General features: G+C 48.7%; 8 protein-coding genes across 8 annotated transcripts; 4 read left to right on the top strand and 4 right to left on the bottom strand.

Moving 5' to 3' along the window:
* Window positions 1-2998: 2998 nt before the first annotated feature.
* On the bottom strand, window positions 2999-5314 carry N7471_005378 (putative ABC transporter; the record flags this gene model as incomplete). Its single annotated transcript, XM_057278097.1, has 8 exons — window positions 2999-3241; window positions 3321-3598; window positions 3648-3801; window positions 3858-3937; window positions 3989-4445; window positions 4498-4756; window positions 4829-5069; window positions 5128-5314. The coding sequence occupies 8 exons, from the start codon at window positions 5312-5314 to the stop codon at window positions 2999-3001; spliced, it is 1899 nt and encodes a 632-aa protein (XP_057137707.1).
* A 686-nt stretch (window positions 5315-6000) lies between these two features.
* On the bottom strand, window positions 6001-8150 carry N7471_005377 (arginine--tRNA ligase; the record flags this gene model as incomplete). Its single annotated transcript, XM_057278096.1, has 4 exons — window positions 6001-6007; window positions 6061-6474; window positions 6546-7840; window positions 7929-8150. 4 exons carry the CDS (start codon window positions 8148-8150, stop codon window positions 6001-6003), a joined length of 1938 nt encoding a protein of 645 aa, XP_057137706.1.
* Window positions 8151-9424: 1274 nt separating this feature from the next.
* N7471_005376 (uncharacterized protein) lies at window positions 9425-10241 on the top strand (the record flags this gene model as incomplete). Its single annotated transcript, XM_057278095.1, has 5 exons — window positions 9425-9630; window positions 9698-9767; window positions 9824-9943; window positions 9998-10119; window positions 10178-10241. 5 exons carry the CDS (start codon window positions 9425-9427, stop codon window positions 10239-10241), a joined length of 582 nt encoding a protein of 193 aa, XP_057137705.1.
* Window positions 10242-10712: 471 nt separating this feature from the next.
* Window positions 10713-11238, top strand: N7471_005375 (uncharacterized protein; the record flags this gene model as incomplete). Its single annotated transcript, XM_057278094.1, has 2 exons — window positions 10713-11064; window positions 11210-11238. The coding sequence occupies 2 exons, from the start codon at window positions 10713-10715 to the stop codon at window positions 11236-11238; spliced, it is 381 nt and encodes a 126-aa protein (XP_057137704.1).
* A 776-nt stretch (window positions 11239-12014) lies between these two features.
* On the bottom strand, window positions 12015-13125 carry N7471_005374 (cytochrome b5 reductase family protein; the record flags this gene model as incomplete). Its single annotated transcript, XM_057278093.1, has 4 exons — window positions 12015-12164; window positions 12224-12849; window positions 12925-13058; window positions 13121-13125. 4 exons carry the CDS (start codon window positions 13123-13125, stop codon window positions 12015-12017), a joined length of 915 nt encoding a protein of 304 aa, XP_057137703.1.
* Window positions 13126-13395: 270 nt separating this feature from the next.
* Window positions 13396-14143, top strand: N7471_005373 (GIG1 family protein; the record flags this gene model as incomplete). The annotated part of the gene is made up of 2 exons (XM_057278092.1): window positions 13396-13522; window positions 13590-14143. 2 exons carry the CDS (start codon window positions 13396-13398, stop codon window positions 14141-14143), a joined length of 681 nt encoding a protein of 226 aa, XP_057137702.1.
* Window positions 14144-14967: 824 nt separating this feature from the next.
* Window positions 14968-16493, top strand: N7471_005372 (uncharacterized protein; the record flags this gene model as incomplete). The annotated part of the gene is made up of 5 exons (XM_057278091.1): window positions 14968-15197; window positions 15276-15402; window positions 15457-15580; window positions 15632-16089; window positions 16180-16493. The coding sequence occupies exons 1-5, from the start codon at window positions 14985-14987 to the stop codon at window positions 16491-16493; spliced, it is 1236 nt and encodes a 411-aa protein (XP_057137701.1). The 5' UTR covers window positions 14968-14984.
* Window positions 16494-16783: 290 nt separating this feature from the next.
* Window positions 16784-20613, bottom strand: N7471_005371 (chromosome segregation protein SMC; the record flags this gene model as incomplete). Its single annotated transcript, XM_057278090.1, has 5 exons — window positions 16784-17076; window positions 17137-19034; window positions 19089-20299; window positions 20348-20507; window positions 20576-20613. The coding sequence occupies 5 exons, from the start codon at window positions 20611-20613 to the stop codon at window positions 16784-16786; spliced, it is 3600 nt and encodes a 1199-aa protein (XP_057137700.1).
* Window positions 20614-20743: the final 130 nt, after the last annotated feature.

Raw genomic sequence — 20743 nt, 5'->3', positions numbered from 1 at the left:
ACGTGGGTGGCTCCCACAGGGCTCCAGAGATGTTCAACTTACAGCAAGCCACTGCTCCCCTTTGACGATGAGTCAGAATGGATATTATTCTCCCCTCTATCGACCCCGTAGATCTGACGAAATGGGCTTCCTTTTTTTTCTCTTTCTCTTCTCCCCAGTGCCCAACCCAAGCGGGCCACTCAAACAAGTAAGCGGACCTGCCGATCGCAGCGGGCGATGGCAGGCGACGGGCGACGGGTTCTGTCAAGCGGAGAGAGCGAGATGGTACTTTTCAGATCGCAACGTCTCCATCGAAGTGGGATGTTAGGCTAGGAGTCGGGCGGAAGCGTTGGGTCAAAGAAAGGAAGAAAATAGAAAATGACCTCTGGCAGACGATGAGTGGTGGAGCGTACTGCAGCTGCAGAGGTTGGGTTGAGAATTTGGGATCCTCTGCCTGACGGTCTTAGAACCCAGTGGGGAGAGTGGAGTCGATGGGCAGCGATAAAAAAAAAAAAAGAGGTGAGGGGGTGATTTGATATCTAAAGGGAGAGAGAGAAAGATATCTATAAAAAGGAGAGGAGTATAGAGAAAAAGAAAGAGAAAGAGAAAGGAGGAAGAGTAAACACCCGAAGGCACAGGGCACAGGGTTAAAAAAAAAAGGAAAAGAAAAATCAAAAAGTTTCACGAAGAGGCTCTCGGTACCCAACACAAAAGGAAAAAAAAGAAGAAAGTGGGGGACATCGTCATCAGCTCGAAGAAATTATTATATATTATTGTATAGTAACTCGGTACAATATACTTAATTGCAATACTTCCAGTACAGATGTATTTAAGCTCGGGACCCGCTGGAGGGGAAATCCTTGGTTTGATTCCTAGGATCCATGGTTGGCCTTGACCTTTACTCTTATCTTTATTTACCTCTTTTTTACTTCTTTCCCTTTTCTACAATTTCCCTTTTTCGTTTTTTATCCCGTGTTTGAATGGACTTTGCTGGATACGGTGATGTCGCATTCCTATTTCTCCCTAAAGTGCATCATCTAAGGCCCAACCGGGTTTGCGGCCCAATGATCGCCTCCACCGTAAAGGGTCTTCCCTGTCAATTAAAAAGGAACCTGTTCCTCTGGCAAAAATCGGCTATGACTCGGTTCCCGGGTAATTCGGTTTATCCTTCTCTCCGATTGTTCGTTGTTGGATCCTTTTCTTCAGTTATTTTCGTGTTGGTCAATGCAGGGTTTCAAGTACAATGACAATGTATTCGGTACACGGGAAAAAGTCGGTGGGGATGACACCCTGCAACCCAGGCTGCAACTCAGGTCTGTTAAGGTGACTCCTACTACACTCCGTACTCCCCTATAGTATGTAGGATGTAGGCAGACACCTGTATGTGTCGACAACGAAGCCTGGCAGAATCGCCACTGTGGAGTGAGGCAGGTTTACTTTTACCATAGAAACCACAGACATCAAACGGCACTAGAACCAGAAGAGGGACTGAGCACTGCATGGCATTCGTCGTCAGAGTCCCTCGTCCATGTGGCAGGATATCTTTGGACGTTGTTTCTTCTCCGCCTGCATACTTCTCATTAGTGACTCACACTTGGTGGAAACCCTTTGACAATGTGCTATCGGTTCAATGCCAATATGTATATGTATTTGTACAAGTATCGAAGTACTCCATACACGGAACACTATATCGTACTAGTGATGAACTAAATGGCCGGAACCTTCTCTCGGAAAGCAGAACTAGCTAGATCGGTATGACATGCAGCACGGACGGTCTATCATTGCCATTGTGGATTCCTTCACATCCCTTGCGTCCTTAGATTAAGAGGTTCGTGGAATTCTTACTCCGCACGTGTGGGAATGACAACATTCCAAGGCTATAACTAGCAATGCTCAATATAAACTATACAGCGTAGCCGATAATATCCAAAACACCCTGGACCCTGGGTATGTTTGCCGAGCTGATCGAAATCCTATATTGGGCCGAAGTGGATATCTTCAGGCCAAGAGGCTGAAAAATTGAACCAGGAAAAGGGCTCCGCTCCAAATATAACTAAGGATCTCCATGCGGCTCCAGTATTGCCTTCCCACTTTCCTCTACAGTGATACCTTTGACGGGCACCACGATAGACCTTCGCATCGGGCCCGGGAGTACTAGGAACATGCTGTACGCACGGGGAAATATCTGAATTTGGATTGCATGGCAAAACAGCCAACAAGCTTTCCTCGCATATCGAATTCAGTGCGATCACGTTGACATCTGCCGCCAGTGATTCAATAATTTATCTCGGGGAAGTAAAACAAGGTCAAGGGAGCCACCCCCTTGCTTCGTTCTGCGAGATGGCATCAGCTCCTCGAGGTCGAGATCTTCACCGCTCTTTTGTGATTACCGATATACAGTACTCCGGTGATGAATATGAGGGGAAACCAGTCCAACTCTATTCCTTTCTCGGTTCGAGAGGCTTCTATCGGGCTTCGAGTGGAGGAAGAGGAAGCGTCGGAAACATTATGAAAGTTTCATGTACATGGTACATCGGTATACATGACTTGCATATTGATCGCATCACCCCGTTTCTCTTTGTAAGTGATATGATTCGCTAGTTCCAGATAGCCTTTTTCATGACGGCGATGTATGCTCCGGGTTAGGCTTCGGCACTCGATGGGTAATTAGCATTGTCTGATGTCGTACGAAAGACAACAGCCATGTAAGTCAAGTGTTTCCGTGGCCATACTTAAAGGCCAGCGTGCTACTAAGGTACTACAGAATCTGCAGTAACTTGCTCTCTTGGGGATTGTGGCGCCTCTTCAGGGTATCGGGGCATAGGTGGCTGCCATTCCGGATGAAGCTCCCCAGGTGAAAGCACATGTGGTTTTCAAAACAAATACTTTTCTATCATTTATGTCCACCCAATCCGATTATTATCCACAAAGATAATAAATATAGGCATACACTTCAATCTGCACCAATATCCCAATTAAACCCAGAGTATCCCTGAGGAAGCTCAAGTCCCTCGGCCTCCTAATTCCTGCGCAGATAGAGAGCAATCCACCCAAGGACTCGATATCCTGCAATAATGCCCAGAAGAATTCCAACCCACTTCCCGGTCCGACCAGTGGAATACCCATACGACTCCAGCACTCCAGTGCCCCGGATGAGACACTGATCCTCCAGGTCAGTAGACCACATGCATCGACAGCCGGCACCACACGAGTAATTCCTCTCGGAGAACTCATTGACCATCATACCCTGAAAGACATAAGCCTATTCCATGTACCAAGCGAGTTAGTGATCATTCTAACAAGAAAATAAACTTCTGATAGCAGCCCATCATAAATCATACCTGGTAATCGATGTAGTGGAACACATATTTCCAAAACGGATTGAGAATCTTCGGCGTAACCAGAAACCCTCCGACACTCATCCAAAGGCCATTTGCAAATGCGACAAGCGCCAAGGAGATTACAAAGTTTGGGAATATCGATGTCACGAGGACCACTAGCGATTCGGCCGCCACAAGATCAAGGAATATCCACATAACCCAGGTGAAGAAGGCTTCTGCCGTTGGTTGGAAATTGGAGAGCCAGTATGAGACAATCGAGAAGAGGACAGATATCAAAACTAGACACGTTAGAGAGCAGGCATATAGCAGGAAGTATCGTGTACATACACAGGTAGGGAAGCCCAATGAGAAAGTTTGAGACCATGAATGGTGTCACACCATATAGGCCGTTGGCTCGCTCTTTGGTGAAATTTGCCCGGTCTTCGAGGAATGCGGGCACGTATGCTACCGCCATGAAAGACATGAACGCGGAGCCAAAGAACTATATCCCACGTTAGTATCGGTATCCCTTCAATTTCAACCACATGTAAAACTCACAATGGCATTGATAAACGGCTGTATATAATCCTGGGATGGATGAAGACGTAACCACACTGTGCCCATCATGATAGCCAATCCTATGCCACATTAGTTCCAGTATGCTTTAAAAGGAGCATAATGTTTCGTACCAAGATACATTGCGATCCGGATTCCATAAGCAATGACATCGCGGTAAGACTTAACAAATGAGCGATGCAGCAGAGCTATAGTAATCGAAACCGTCCCCGGTCGAGTATTTTCTTCCATGCAGGCTTTGTTGGCAAGTTTCTCTGCTGAGCGTACTCGCTCGGACACTTGTCTTGTTAGTGATTTTGCCTCATTCGAGTTTGCCCAGGCAGTTTGAATGACCTCGACTCGGTTTTCGTCCAAGTCCTTCGAGCTGGCAAAATCAGAATTGACAGTATCCAAGAGAAATTCAGCAGGGTTGGTTTGCGTGGGGATTGGATAGCCAATGCCATTGAAGTAGCTCTCTACACCCGAAATTGCCCCAAAATAGCATGTTTTTCCTGCCGAGAGAAGCAGCAGCTTATCGAAGAGCTTAAACGTCGTGGTTGATGGTTGGTGAATACTCGCAATGATGAGAAGCTATAATGAACAATGTTAACAACAGCAGGGAACCCATCTGATATGAACGTACATTATTGGCTCGCGCGAGCTCCTTTGCATACGACATCACCTCAAAGCTGGCAGTCGAGTCTAGACCGCTCGTGGGCTCATCCAAGAACAAGATCCTTGGATTGGTGATGAGCTGGCTAGCCACACTGACACGTCGCTTCTGACCACCACTGATGCCCTTCCGGATCGGGGTGCCCACCAACGTATTTGCCTGGTTCTGGATACCAAATGCTTCCAAAAGTGTCCGGATCCGATCCATACGCTGGCGTTTCGAGACAGAGCTTGTAGATAGAAGTGGTAAGTATCGGGATATATGGCTGGGATTGGTCGGCTGTTATTTCAACTCGACATACCTGGGCAACGAGAGATCCGCCGCGAACTTCAATGTCTCCTGCACCGTCAACGACCCGATCAACACGTCTTCCTGCTCGACGTACGAGGTCACCCGCTGAAAATTCCGCGAGTCCATTTGTGCATCATTCACGTAGTTCTCCCCGAGAACCTTCGCACCAGCTGACGCGGCACGTCGAGCAAGCACGTTGAGGAGTGTTGTCTTGCCACAGCCTGACGGGCCCATTAGGGCAACGAGCTCCCCTGTCGAAATAGTGTCAATATGATAATCTTGATATAGAGTATGGACAAGGATACAAACCATGCTGCACATCACCACTGATATCATTGATGAGATCGCGGGGTGATTTTGTTTCGCGATCTTTGACGGTAACCGTTAAACCTTGCCACGAGAAATTCCGAACAGTCTCGTTCATCAGGAAGTGTCCGCTGTCATTGCGCTCCAGGTCCGGGGTTCTGGATGCGCCCGGGGGTGAGGGATCGCCCATGCTGCAAGATAATGTAGACGGTTTACGGAGAGAATTGGAATCTAACCCATGTCCAGGTTCGCGGGCTCAGGTTTTATAATTTTAAACACACCCATATTATTTGTACCTAGACCCACGGACTTATAAATCCCTGTCTAGCGTCGAGACCCCGGGACAAAGCCCTTATTACGTGTCTGAGGTGGTCCCCGACTTGCCCAGGTGAGGCTGAAGATAGGGCTCAGTTTTGGGACTCAAGCCCGAGCTGACATAATACCTCGATGGTCCCCGATCCCCCGGGGAGACGCCGTCCTCTACTCCGTAGTGGATAATGTTAGAGAAAATTCATGAGCCTAGATAAAATCCCTTGGATGAGATTCCACAAAACAATAGCGCTTTTGCTATGTGGGGTGCATGGGTAGTAGATGCGTGGACGGGGTCCAAGCCCCGTCCCCGTCGGGGATCGTCCCCATTTTTTTTCTTAAGAATGCGGCGTTCAAAAAAGAAAAAAAAAAGAAAAGAAAAAAGGGGAAACCTGAGAATGATCTCGGTAAAAGAAGAAGCATATGCCATTTTTATTCGTCCCGCTCTTGGAGCCCAATGCAACTAAATTAAAATCAAGGTATACCGAAGACACCAGTCTTTGAGAAATACTGACTACTGAAAACACCACACAGAAAAGTGAGTAAAATCGGGCGAATAAGCCGAATTTACATACTAGAACGGATGAGTTAGTGATTGCTTCTTCAACAAGGATGGGAAAGACTAACCGCTGAACAGGGCTGAGACCAAGAACCCGCATGCCGTTGTTCAGAACCTGGCGGGCCGAGGCATACAACGCCATACGCGCCTGCTTGACATCGGGCTCGCTACCGATCACCTTGAGTACATCGTAGCTAGAGCTCAACATGTGTGTCATCCGGAACAGGTAACTGAGGACAGTGATGGGCTCAAGAGTCTTGGCAGTCTGGAGAAGTACGTCGGGCCATTGAGCCAGCAGGCGAACCAAGTCGACAGCATGCTGCTCGGTCAAAAGATCGAAGTTGGCGTTGACCAGCTCGTTAACATCCAACTCGGACTTGCGGGTCATGGAGCACAGACGAGCGTGAGCGTACTGCAGGTATGGGCCAGTGTCACCCTCGAAGGATGTCATGGCATCCAGGTTGAAGTCGTAGCCGTTAACGCTGAAAGGAAACATACAATTAGTAAACAGATAGACGGAAGTAAGCGGGAAAGAAAAACACTCTGTACATACCGCTTGCCAGTCATATCCTGCACCATAACGGAAGTGATACCCAGAATATCGGCAGTCTTCACAGGATCCTCGACCTGTGCGTACTTGACTTCATTCTTCTTCATGACCTCGTGCATCTTGTCACCAACATCGCGCAGGATGTCATCCAAGAACTTGACGGTACCCTTGCGGGTACTCATACCACGGACCATACCGAAGTTAATGTGCTGGCATCGGGAGGCCAGGTCCTTGTGGCCCATAAGTTCAGTGACCTTGAAGAGCTGAGCCAGGTGGAGATCCTGTTGAGCGGCAACAACGTAGATCATCTTGTCGAAGTGGTACTCGTTATCACGCTCGGTGATGGCACCGATATCGCGGGTCAGGTAGAGAGGAGTGCCATCCTTGCGGACAATGATAGCCTTGCCCAGCTTCTTGGCACCGTGCTTGGTGAAGTCCACAATAACAGCACCCTCGGACTTCTCGGAGACACCAGCCTGCTCCATAAGCTTGTAGGCATCGGTCATGCTCTCAGACTTGATCTGAGATTCACCGGAGTAAACATCGAAGTCGATGTTGAGACGAGCGTAGGTCTGCTTGTACTTCTCAATGCTGAGATCACGGAACTTACGCCAGAGAGAAAGAGCCGCGGGGTCACCGTCCTCCATACTCTTGAAGTAGCGACGGGCCTTCTCGTCCTCGCTCACGTCCACAAGCTTGGCAAGCTGTGCCTCGAGCTCAGCAACATCCTCGTTCTTCTCCTTCTTCGCCTTGATCTGTTCCTTCAGCTCCTTGATAGGTCCATCCTGGTCACTGACGTGACGGTTGATCTTGACGTAGACATCGAAGAGGTGGTTGATGGGGTCTTTGATAAGAGCTTCCTCATTGCCGTATTCCTTGAAGCCGTTGGCCAGCAAACCATACTGCTTACCCCAGTCACCCAGGTAGTTCATTTTGATGACATTCCATCCCATAACAGTGTAGATATTGGCGAGGAAACCACCGATGATGGTACTGCGCAGATGACCAGCGTGGAAGGGCTTGGCGATGTTGGGGGACGAGAACTCGATGATGATCTTCTTCTGGCCCTTGGAGGGGTCGGAGGGGTCCTTCTGACCCTGGTTGCCGTTTGTTCCATACGCGGCCTTCTCCTTCAGGATACGTCCAAGAACATTGCTGGTCAATGGCTGAGGTTTGCAGAAGAACTGGATGTGAGGACCAAGCTGAGTTGGGGGGTGAATAAGGTCGGAGGCGGGGAACTTGGAGACAAGATCCTTGGCAAGCTCCACGGGGTTTTGCTTAATCTGAAGAGAAGCCACCTAGATGTATGCAACAAGACATTGTTAGTCTAAGGCCTCATGATTTTGCGAAACATGCGAATTGCGCTTGGCATGTGCCACCACATACCGGCAATGAAAGGTCACCCTTGTCCAAAGTACTGGTCCAGGCAATGCGCGGGTAAATCTTCTGAGCATCGATATCAGCGGCTTTGCTCAACTCCTCCGCAATGTGCTGGCGGTAGATATCTATCGGATTCAGTGTCGGGAAGCAGCCGGCGAATTGAGACTTCTGTGCCGTGGATTGAAGCGAGAGAGCCTCAACAGAGGCGGGGAGAGAAGCTGCGGACATGATTGAGAATCCTCGCGATGTACCGAATGCGCGTATCAAAGTCGGAAAAGTCGAAGGTTTAGAGGGGCAACGCAACGGAGAAAAAATGGCTGTGAACCGCCGAGCCCCGCTTAGACAATGACCCATAAAGAGGGGGAAATCTCTCGGGGATCTTTTTTTTTTTTTTGCCTTTTTCTTTTTCCTTTGGGCCTTCCCTTTTTGACTTGCCCTCTGACTCAAAGAGGGCGGTGAGTCACGTGTTTACACAGGTCTTATCGATTAACTGTGACGTCACTTGAACGTGATCTACTGAAACCCTATATCGAATATACACTACTAGTTTAGATCACAGACTACATACACACCCATATGAGACAGGCGACTTTCAAATACTTTTATCCTGAGCGAGATATTAAGCCTGAGCCTCTAGGTAGTGAGCGAGGAAACTCCCAGCAAGCTTGCAGACAGCTTCAACGACAAACTCCACCTCCGGTGTGCAGACTACTACCCATCTTGGCAAATGATCCAGGACGTTGTCAAGCTTCTGCGAGATGCCAATGCAGTCGACTACTCGGCATCGTACAAATTTTCAATATTTTCGGAAGACAGGGTCCTATCGCTATTACAACGACCAACTGCGAGTGAATATCGCGTGGGATTTTTGACTATGGTTGTGGACATGATTGAAACGCAATGAATAGATATTTGCTCTAGTAGTTGATTCTGTCAGTGAATTGCATATCTCTTCTCCTTCGCTCTTCAGATGGAGTATTATTTCTATACACTAGTATGATATGTCTTAGGTCTTAGTTTTGGGGGGGGTTGCTTTCTGTTGTTTTGCTGCCATCTGGCTGGCCATTTATCTCATAACAATGTCTCTGTATATACTTAGCAAGAGAAAGACATAAATAACTCCAAAATCCTCGGCAAGTGCCCGGATTGTCGAACAAAAATGCATAACAAGACATATGGCTTAGCCCGTAAAATGGTAGAGAATACACGAGCACTCCGGACTTCCTAGAAGTGCAGAAGGGGTGGCAGTACAGGGGTGGGGGGTGATAGGGACGCATTGCGCAAAGGGTACTGCGGTTACTATTTAATGAACTTGCCTCCAACTCACGTTTACCACGGTCACTTCCACGTTTATCACTGTCGCTTTGCAACGCGACCCCCCCAACTTATCAATTTCCACGGTCAGTAGCCATCTGTATTCTTTCATCCTTCCTCTGGCCCACTAAGTACTCATGTTCACAGAGATCTTACAGATTCATACGGTGTACAACTTTATCAACGCCATGGCGTCGCCGTTGCCCCCAAACATCGATCCCAGACTGGATTCTCAGCTTGGTGAACTGATGGATATTCCCAACCCAATGAAAACAGAGCCCGATGAGGCCTCAAACGCCGAGACTGGTATCGCGACTCCTTCGCCTGATCCGTCTTTGTGGCCGTATGATGATTGTTGGACAAGCTCCCGTCCCATCGAGCCTACAGTCTGGGCGTAAGTACTTACCATAACGTGTCAAACACATTTACCGTGTATGCACTCCTGGCTAATATAGTATCAGTCCCAATGCCAAGCTTTGCGACTGTCTCGAGCACTCCGAAACTACTTGGCCAGCCGAGCATGCTATTCTTGTAACTCTCGGGTGTTTGAAGCTGATGTTTACTTAACTGACACGTCTCCTATCCAGCTCATTCCAGACTGTGCAAAACGGTGCCCGTACTGTACGTGGAAGACCGACAAGTCTGCACAGGTCAATGTCGAAAATCCTGCCCCATTGTTGCGTCGACACATCCGTGACTATCACCTGGTAAGTATTACACACGCTGAACACAACTGACTCCATGCTAATTTGACTTTAAAGAAAGGGAGCAATGACTACCCCGGTATTACCGTTGATCCGCTACGTGTGTATATCTATCGGCTTTTCCTCTATTTATGGTTCCCTGCTAACTCCGGTACCACTAGGTGTAAGAAGGTTCGGTAGTGAGTCGATCCGCTCTGTCTGCTTGCATGGGATTTTGCTGACCTTTTACCTTTCTAGCACTAACTACGAGCTCACCCGAGGCGGTCGTCCTACTCTCGAGAAGAACACCGAGGAGGCATAGAAAGAAATCTGTGGGAGGCGGAGAAGGGATACCTGTAGCCCATTCCTTGTCGATTCCTTCTTTTGTATCTCATTATCACCCGCTCTCCCCTCCAGTGCCACTCTGAAAAGAGAACACAATGGCCGGGGATCACGGAGCTTGGTAGAATTGCAACAAAACAATGAACACCACAAATAAGTTCAAAGCTTTGTTTCCTGATTCGTATTCATCAAAGACTTGACTTGACAATGGGATTGGAACATAATGCCTTTGTTCTCGCCAAAGGACCCAAGGTAATATGTCATAAGGAAATATTCTTTTATAGTCGGTCAGTGCCTTTTATTTATTGGGTTTCCATTCCCAGCATCCATTTCACCGACAAAGCAACATTATTTCGCGACCAAAGAACTCGACAGAATCACCCGTCACGGGTATCGTCATCTTGAAAATATCAGCCTCTAAGCAGCCAATGGACTTAGGGAGCTAACCAATATGTCATATTACATTACCATCCACCACGGCCCAGGTGTGGATGAGTGCCCCGAAAACACGTGGATCAATATCACCTTTACTATCAAGGATCATTTTTACCTTCGCACTGACGGAGCGTTGATTTGCTTCATCATTGAACGTATCCGGGAGAAGAAGTTCAAATTTAGTAGTGAGCCCATGGATCGACGATCTCGGTGGTGTATCTCGATACCAGTCTCCAAACCCCATAGAACCACGGGCGGAGCTGTTGCCGACGCTTTGCAACTGGCGGAGTGGTACAGGGTCCAGATTCTGAATGGGAATGCAAGTATCAACCGCGAACTGCTATTTGATCTGAAGCCCTTTCATGAAGGTAAGGAATGCTGTAGAGACAATGTGTGCGATCGGATGGTGCATCCGGAGTGGTGGGCAAAAGATACTAGTGAGGATACCAGTGAAGATACTAGTCAAGATACTAGTCGAGATACTAGTCGAGATACTAGTCGAGATAATAATAGTAAAGACTGTTAGTGTTATGGTTGGTTGAAATGAATGCATATACAGATTCCACATCGTTGGTTTTTACTTCATAATGTGACTAGTGCGTGTTCAATGTTTGAGAGCTTTAGGAGCTCCCTATATATTAGTAGCTAAAGATGGAGACGCTGCATACTCATGGTGCGTTTGGCCTGTGCCTATCTCACGCCAGCAGGGGGGAAATAGACTTGAGTATGTAGAATGTTCGAATCCACTAAGTCCCTTCTAAAGGTGCATCTTATGGCGTTGTTCTAACTAGATCCAAGCTCGAAGGGATTATGATCATGCATTACAGGGGCAGAACGATTTCATGTCCCGGCATAATTGGATCAAACAGATACGGGTCTGTGGGCTAAACGCTACGAGCTATGTCTGTCTATATGATGGTAGCATGAGGGCGTTGAAGGAAGGTCTAAGCACCGTGACTAGAGTGTTATGCCAGATGAAGCTTTTGAAGCGACATCAACTGTACACATATGACGAAGATAGAGTAGATGATATGTAAAGAAAATTATACACATGTGTAGTTAGATATTAACGTCGATTAAGAATGTGGTATTAATACCAAGATCTAGGCGGATATTTCACGCGTTCGAGCCCCGAGGGACATCTTTTAATCCCTAGGCTAGAGTCTATTGACACATCTAATCCCACACCAACAGAGACTATACATAAAAACAGAAATGCTTCGCCCGGACCCGCTAATATTCTATAGCCGATTCGCATATATAAAGGGCAGAGTCAAGTTCGAAAACAGTAACTTTTCGTTGATTCGCAGCGAATCCCTTAGAAGCAGAAGACCTGGTCCTCCAGCTTGCTGACAGGGCGCGCCTTGGTGTATCCAAGAGCCTCGGTGGACTTCTTCATGGCGCTGACCATGGGAGGGGGACCGCAGAGGAAGATCTTAACATCGGCAGCGGGGGCGGGCAGGCGCTCCTATAAGAAGGTTTAATTAGTATTGAGGTAGCACAGCCGAGCACAACACGCAAACTTACCTTGATCATATCGGGAGTCACGAAGCCGACACCGCCGGTCCAGCCCTCGGGCGGGTTGTTGAGAACGTAGTAGACGCGGAATCCATCATCCTCCTTCTCCAACTCCTCGAGCTGGTCCCTGAGCAAGATGTCATCGGGGTTGACGTTGGCGAAGATCAGGTCAACCTTGGTGGTGTCGTTGCCACCGTTGCGGGGACGGTTGCGGATGATGGCCTTGATAACCTGGAGCATGGGGGTGATACCAGTTCCACCGGAAATCATACCAATGTGACGGCACATGTTGGGGGTGTACACCATTGCGCCCTTGGGGCCGCGGACCTTCATGTTGTCGCCGACCTTCAGCTCGGTAAGATACTTGGAGATGTTACCCTGGGGGTAAGCCTTGACGAGCAGATCGAAGTAGCCGGCCTCGTTGTCGGAGGAGATGGGGGTGTAAGAGCGAACGACCTCCTTAGGCTGACCGGCGATAGTAGCGGCGAGAGAGATGTGCTGACCGATGGGGAGGCCAAGGATATCGGTGGAACGGGGGAGGGCAAAACGGTAGATGGCGACATTGTGAGAGATCTCGTTCTTCTCCTTGAGGACGAAGTTCTGGAATTCAGTGGGGTTCAAGACCTTGCGAGGCTCTGAGATCAATGGGGTCAGTTCAGTTCCTCAGCTCCTCCACCACTCGGATATTTAAATAAAAGAAATGCACGCACTGTTGCTGAAAACCAAGTAACCAGCCAGCATTCCAGCGATAGCGATTGCATAGGCGATAAACTCGGGCTTAACGGCGTAAACACCCGCGATGAGCAGGGCGGAGGGCACGAGGGCCGTGCCGATGGTGGCGAGACTTCGAGGAATCAGCCATTGTTCGATGTTATAGGGGTGGAGAGGTGAAGAACATTAACTCACCTCATTATGACAGAACTCGGATACTGTAGTTCAAAAAAAAAAACAGTTGCGATTGAAGTAGAAGAGAAAAGAGAAGAGAGAGAGGAGATAAAAAGAAGTGAGGGGGCTAGTCCGCCCAACGGAATTTCCCACCTTTTGGGGTTACGATTTCCCCGACTTTGCATGTGTTTACTTGGACTTCCTCGACTTACTCTGGGGTTATTGGACTTACTTGGGTTATTAGCTTTCTTGTACAGCTTTTTATTTCTTCTTTTCTTCTTTTCAAAGCCATCAAAATGTCCGAAGTACCAGAAGTACCAGTACCCCCTGCCTTTAATCTAACGGAATTGGATCACAAGCTTCTGGCCATGACCGACGAGGAGTTCGTATACCACGATTGGGAAGACCTAAAAAGCATCATCGGTAAGTGTTCACATGTGCTCCAATTCTACCCTAGGAACAATTCCCCTCATGTCATATACCGTAATAGCGCGAAATGATCTCGGCGCACTCAAGCGGAAGCCCTCCGATCTCCGCCGATACCTGGCCTGGACACAACAGATCAAAGCCCAGTATGGCTCGATCATGAATTATATTTGCCAGGAGCGATTAAAGTGGCATTTGCCGCTAAACACTGCCAGCGGCATTGGCTCCGCGGTTATCCAGCAACGCGGGACTCCGGCGACCTTCAAGAACCCGCGTCCCTTTGCCGATCCCGAGGACTACAAGATCCTTCGCAATGACTGGCCCTATGGCATCACCCCTGGAATCTCACATCTCGTCGTGTGGCTGCGCACTCCCATCCCTGTACAATCCGAGGAGGGCCATTTGACCGATGAATCTCGTACATTGATCAACAGTTTTGTTCGAAAGACCTTCGTGGACCGGTTGGCTCAGGATCCTCACAATTTCCCGGAACCTGACTCCCATGTGCTATGGTTTAAGAATTGGGTCGGTCTACAGAGCGTGAGGGCATTGGAACATGTGCATATTTTGGTTCGTGATGTCCCTGAGGATATCTTGTTTGAATGGGTAAACGAGTGAGGTTGCTGGTGGGATTGTTGAAAGACTCTTTACCTGATTGATCAGGTTTTCATCCGTGGCATCTAACTATCGCAGTGCATAGTGACCACTGAGGGCTTTAGTGTTGTTGGCTTGTATTGCCAGAAGAAAATTAACCATCTACGGATTTTCTAACTTATTATCCTAAAAAGAGCTCTAGAAAGATATAATAAATATATCTTGGTGGAATCGTAGTCACAAGCATAAGGTCTACAATATTAGTATAAAATAACTCGATATTCAGATCACGCGCTATATCTTTAAGTATTGAGGCGGTGTGAAATATTTGGAGATATTACCCTGGGGGTAAGCCTTGACGAGCAGATCGAAGTAGCCTTGTCGGAGACGGGGGTGTAAGAGCGGACGACCTCCTCCCCTTCTACCATGAAGGTCGTGGTGCGGTCACCCTGAGGTCTTTCCCCATTACTCGATCTTTACCTGATCCGTGATGAATCGATGTCCTCGAGCCACTCCCGATCTTGAGGTCTCCATTTCTCCAGAGCAGTGATTGGTCAACTCATGTAAACATAACCCCCGCTAAGCTGGCCTGACTCCCTCTATCAGCCAGGATTCACTATTAGAATGGCTCTGTGTATTTAATATAACTTGCCGAGTTTGCCCCAATAGATCCAATAAACCAATTGCTGCACAAGGTCGCTACAGCACTAATTTACTAGAATCTGGTCCTGTAAGGGGTTCAGTAATTAGGTACCGGTGCATGTTGACACCTAGGATTTAGTGTAGCGGAGACTCCGTCATCGCCGGGCCTCCTTTTAAACCCACCTGTTCTTCTACATATGCATTGCAGCAAACACAGTCCATCATGACGTCCAACACCACCAATGTAGAGGGTCTTGCTCTCACCTCAAACCTGCCAGATACCGTGCCTGGTCTCCTTCAAACCGTTGCGAGCCATGGGAAAGACCTCCTCGCTCAGGATCCCGAAGCACGATTGAAGCTGCTAGAAGCTGCCCGATCATTGACCTATGCATTGGAAACACCCCGAGAGGCCATTATTCGACACTGCTGGTCCGAGGTGTGTTATCACTCGTCATCCCGTGCTTCTTGGGGCGAGTTGAAATTATTTGGACTGACGGGTATTGCATTTGTTTAGTCTACAAGTTATGCAGCACTCGAGATTGGTGTTGATATAAATCTCTTCGCTGCTCTCGGCACAGATGACAAACCGAAGACTGTCGCAGAGCTTGCCGAAGCAACCAGCGTGGATCCAATCTTGCTCGGTCAGTAGTTTGTTCATACACCAGCAAGCACCAAATTCTGACTAATTCTTGTAGGGCGATTGATGAAGCATCTCGCTGCGATGGGAATAATAACCGAGACCGGCTACAACGAGTACTGCCCTACTGGGTTCTCAAAAGTCCTCACGGTTGAGAGATATAGCGACGCATTCCCGCTCATGTAGGTTGATAGCCAGAACCCCATACCCCGAACCGCAACTAACAAATTCAGGAGCCGCCGTTTCACCAAAGGCATTCTGGCGCTACCGGCCTTCCTCAAGAAAAACAACTACCAAAACCCTACAAGTCCCACAGACACAGCTTTCCAAATGGGCCATGAAACAGACATGGGTTTCTTCAGCCATGTGCAACAGGAACCGCTCACAGCAAAGCAGTTTAATAACCACATGTCGGCGTACGCGCAAGGCCGACTCCGCTGGATGGATCCCGGTTTCTACCCGGTCCAAGAGCAGCTTATAGATGGGGTCACGATTGGCGACGACGATGTCCTGCTAGTTGATGTCGGAGGTAGCTTTGGTCATGATTTATCTGATTTCCGTCGGAAATGGCCTGGCCTCCCCGGTCGTCTGGTCCTTCAGGATCTTCCCGAGGTCGTGATTTCTGTTAAGGATTTGCACCACTCTATTGACGTCACCGGTCATGATTTCTTTACTGAGCAACCAGTCAAAGGTACGGAGATAGAAGACTTTCCCATGTTCTTGCGCATTGCCATTTTGAGGCCATCAATTACTGGAATATACTAACCTTCTATCTGCATAGGAGCCCGCGCGTACTATATGCATTCTGTTCTCCATAACTGGTCCGATGAGCTTTGTCGCAAGATCCTCGCTAACACTGTGGCCGCCATGCGGCCCGGCTATAGTAAGGTGTTGGTGAATGAGAATGTGATTCCGGACACCGGGGCCTACTGGGAAGCCACGAGTTTGGACATGCTTATGATGGGGCATCTTGGATCTGGCGAGCGTACGGAACGCCAATGGCATGCATTGCTGGAGTCTGCTGGACTGAAGATTGTCAAGATTTGGACTGCACAGAGGGGCGTGGAGAGTTTGATTGAGTGTGAGCTAGCTTGACCTGTGAAAACATTACAAGTTCTCCAAGAAATGTTAGCAAAGAAAAGCCGTTCTGTCGAATCTATATCATGACACTTCATGACACTTCATGACCATTCCATTTTAAGTCGGTAGAAAGCTGTCGTGTAAAATTCATCGAGACATACACAAAGAACTACGTTGCAAGAATCGGAATGAAGATAGAATAATAAAATAAAAAAGAGTTCGGTATCAGAGTACGCCAGCCAGCTAGTCCATCGAAGCAAATGTTGATTACAATATACAAAGAGCACACCTGGGAAATACGACGATCACGTCTTCTGCTCCTCCACGAACTTGAGAGCCTCCTCGCGCGAGACAACATCGATAGTACTGGCCTTTTGTCTGAAGCTCACACCATAGCACTTCTCCGCCACATGCAGCATTTCAGGCCGGAAGGTAGTGCAGATGAACTGCCCATTGGTGGAATCCGAGATGGACTTGAGCATCTGTGCAACGGCTGTCCGGTACTGAGCATCCAGGTTGGCGTCGATTTCGTCGAATAGGTAGAATGGTGCGGGATCGCAAGCCTGGATGGCGAAAACGAGTGCGAGAGCGCAAAGACCTATGGCAAGTTAGTTAGCAACAGCGAAACAAGATACAGATTCGGACTAGAAATGCTTACTCTTTTGTCCACCACTCAGCTGCTGAATACGCTGTTGATCATCGTGCTTGCTATTGAAGCTCACACTGATGCCGACACCGACGTAGTTTTCGACGCTCTGGCGAGCTTCCTCGTCATCCGAGTCAACATCGTCATCAAGTCGTGTAGCACGGTCTGTCTTTCTTTGGATGATAAGACGACCACGGCCGGCGGGAACAAGCTTCTCGAACACGTTGTGGAACTCGCGTGAGACCTGCTTGAAGGTTCGTTCAATGGCCTCGTCCTTGCGTTGATCAAGAACAGAAATGAGGTCATCGATAGACTTCTGAGACGCATCCAGCTCGGAACGACGTGTAGTAAGAGTCTCACGCTGCTTAGTGAAACTGTTATATTGCTCAAACGCCTTCTTGTTAACATGGGAATATTTCTTAAGAGCCTCGTTGGTCTTGTGGAGCTTCTTGACAACAGTGTTGGAGTCGGTGTTTTGGTACTTGGTGAAAGCTTCATCCGGAAGAACACCGAGGGAACGGATGTTAGCCGCGCATTCGGCACCCTGCTTAGAGAGTGCTGCCTTCTTTTGCATGCTCTTCTCCATACGACGCTGGTGCTTCTCGATAGACCGAGCGAGGTCCTCAATTTCCCGTCGGGTCTCCGCATTACGCTGTTGCAGATCCATCACGCGAGTATTGCCTTCCTCAATTGAGGTGTCAACCTCCTTAAGTCGTGCATTGAGCTTTTCCAAGGCCTGACCAATGCGCTTCACTTCACGCTGTGTCTCTTTCAGGTTACCCTGAACTTGCTCGTCAGCGATATCAATGTCTCTGTTGAGTAATTGGTCAAGGCGAGGGTTGAGGTTCTCTCGAAGCTCAACTTCCAGCACCGACTTGCGTGCCTCGAGCTCGCTGCGCTGACCCGAAAGCTCTTGGTATTGACGGCGCAGATCTTGCACTGTGCTGCTTAAAGTCTCTAGCTGAGCTTCCTCTTCGCTGGTGAGAGCTTTCTGGAAAGGCGAGGACAGTTCGGTCTCGAATGCATTGACTTGGTCGTTCAGTGCCGCAAGGTTAGACTCAACATTTCGAAGAGCGCGTCGCTTGGCGTCAAGAGTATCGTTCTTGTTTTGAAGGAGATCACGCTTGGCCCTCAACTCGTGTCGTAAAGGCCCACTGCTGTTCTGGACCTGATGTCTCTGTTGCTCAAGCTTTTGCAGTTCACCAACAGCCTTGGTGATCATCTGGTCGAGTTTCTCCAACTCTTTCCGGATTTCGGTACCGCGATTTCTCTTGGTCTCATACTCGTCTCGCCACTTAGCTAGACCCTTGACAGCATCCAGTCGCGACTGACGGGAGTCGTGGTATCCACCAGTCAAGGCACCACGCTTGTCTGATCGATCACCCTCTGGAGTGATAGCATTGACACCATGGCTTCGTGCGTACTGTGACGCAACCTGCAGGTTGGGGCAAATGATAGTCTTGCCGAACACATGCTGGAAGGCTCTGTCATATGCTGGGTCGTACTGCAACTTGTCGATCATGGGTATTGTGTCGCTAGCACGAGGCATATTCATCGGCCTAGAGCGAAGCCTGTTCAGAGGCATAAAAGTCACACGACCAGCCTTTTCCTTTTGTAGAATCTCGAGAACGGTTGTAGCAGTTTCATCTGTGTCAACAACGTAGTGGAATAAACTCTGGCCAGCAGTGACTTCGACAGCGGTGCGGTATCTATCATTGACATCGAAAAGCTCGGCAAGAGTACCGTAGACTCCTTCAAGGTTATGCTGCCGCTGGATTCGGCGCACTGCGGCGGTTCCGCGACTGGTGTTGTTATCCATCATTTGCGAGAGATTTCGCTCGGCACGGTCCACCTCCTGGGATGCATTCGAAAGCACGGAGTCAAGCTTTGCTTCTTCTCTCCAAAGTTCCCTGCGGAAACATTAATATCTGGTTTTAGCCAATTAGTGATTCAAGGGAGCTTACTTTCTTTGGTCCATGAGACGGTCTCTTTCATCCTTAGCATCTTGGACTTGTTGATCCACATTATGCATTGTGTCCCCGCGTCCATCGATTTGCTGGCGCAAGCGTTCAGTCTCCGGCTCCAAAGCGGCAATCTCGCCTTCTAGGTCTTGGATATCTTCTTGTGTCTGAGAGATCACACCCTGGACAGTGTTGATAGAATTATGGCTCTCGCGGACTTCCATGTTCAGCCACTTGTCACGCTCGGATTTGTTCTTGAATCGCGAGTTCCGACCTTGCTTCGCATACAAACGCTGACGCGATGTCTCGGCATCCGTCAACTGTGATTTGACGGTGTCCTCCTGATCCTTCAAGGCATTGAACCGAGGGAGAATTTCCCGATGTTCGGCTTCACGCTCACTGATAGCGGTCTGAACAGAGCTGAGGTCGGAGTCGTAGCGTGATTTGAGTGCTTGTGCGGCAGCCTGGTTGTCAGACAAAGACTTGGCCTTCAACTCATTTTGAGCCAGAGTTTTAGATGCTTCACGCCGTTCGTCCTCCAGTTGAGCCTTGTCAACCTTCAGGAACTCAATCTGTTGCCGGCACTCAGCGATCTCAGCATCAATCTGAGCCATGGCCTTCTCGCCTTCAACGAATTGGTCACGATTGTTGTCGGCATCCTCAACGCCGTTCTGTCGTCGCTCTTCGATCTCATTGAGCACCTTACCTATCTCCTGTTGTTCAAGGGAGTAGATGGTGTACTCTAGACAGCGGCGTTCCTTGTCCTTCTCCTGATAGCTCCGAAGCTCGTCCTTTTCTTCTTCGAGTTCGGCAAGACGTTCGTTAATGTAGTCGAGGAGTTCGTCGATCTTGGTGCGCTTGCTGTTGGTCTCATTCATAATTTTCAAAGACTCCGTACGACGAGCTTCGTAGACCTGAGTACCGGCGACCTCTTTAAGCAAAATCAGGCGCTCGGAGTCCTTCATGTTGGTCAACGCAGTCACTCGGCCTTGGGGGACAATGTAGTAAGGGTTGGACCGAGAGAAACCAGCCGACTCGAGCAGGTTCATAACATCGTTCTTGGTGGCATTCTTGCGGTCGAGAGTGTATTCATCCTTCTTAATACCGATAGTACGACGCAGGACAACCTCGGGCTTGCCGGTGGGGAATCGGTCGTCGGAGTTGTCGAAGATAATCTCGACGTAGGCGGACATCACAGCCGAACCGGAACCTTCCTGCTTGGGGTCAACCTATGTAAATTTGAGTAATACCAAGATACATACGTGCAAAAGAGCTTGGCGTTCCTCCCTGCCGAGATGAGTGTAGGCATCGCTGAGGACGAAGCGAATGGCCGCGAAGAAGTTACTCTTTCCGGAACCATTGCGGCCGACAATGACGTTGTGTTTGGGGGAGAATGGCTCAATGACCGTTTGATCTTTGTAGCTGAATTTGGTGCGAAGTCAATAGAAAGTTCATAAATCCATAGGGATTATATGTGGGGTGGGAAATACCTCTTGAAGCCTTGGATAATGATCTGCTTGACATACATCTTGAGAAGAAACGCGCGACGCGAGTATCAATCAGAACACCCTCGGCATAACGCGCCTGGCGCAAGAGTAAAAACTAAAGGTAAAATGTGCCACAAGGATCACAGCCAGCAGATCACTCTAGCAATGAAC

Source organism: Penicillium samsonianum, assembly GCF_028829775.1.
Source record: "Penicillium samsonianum strain IBT 33392 chromosome Unknown utg000003l_segment0_segment0, whole genome shotgun sequence".
Taxonomy (NCBI): domain Eukaryota; kingdom Fungi; phylum Ascomycota; class Eurotiomycetes; order Eurotiales; family Aspergillaceae; genus Penicillium; species Penicillium samsonianum.
This window is presented reverse-complemented; position numbering and strand designations above follow the sequence as displayed.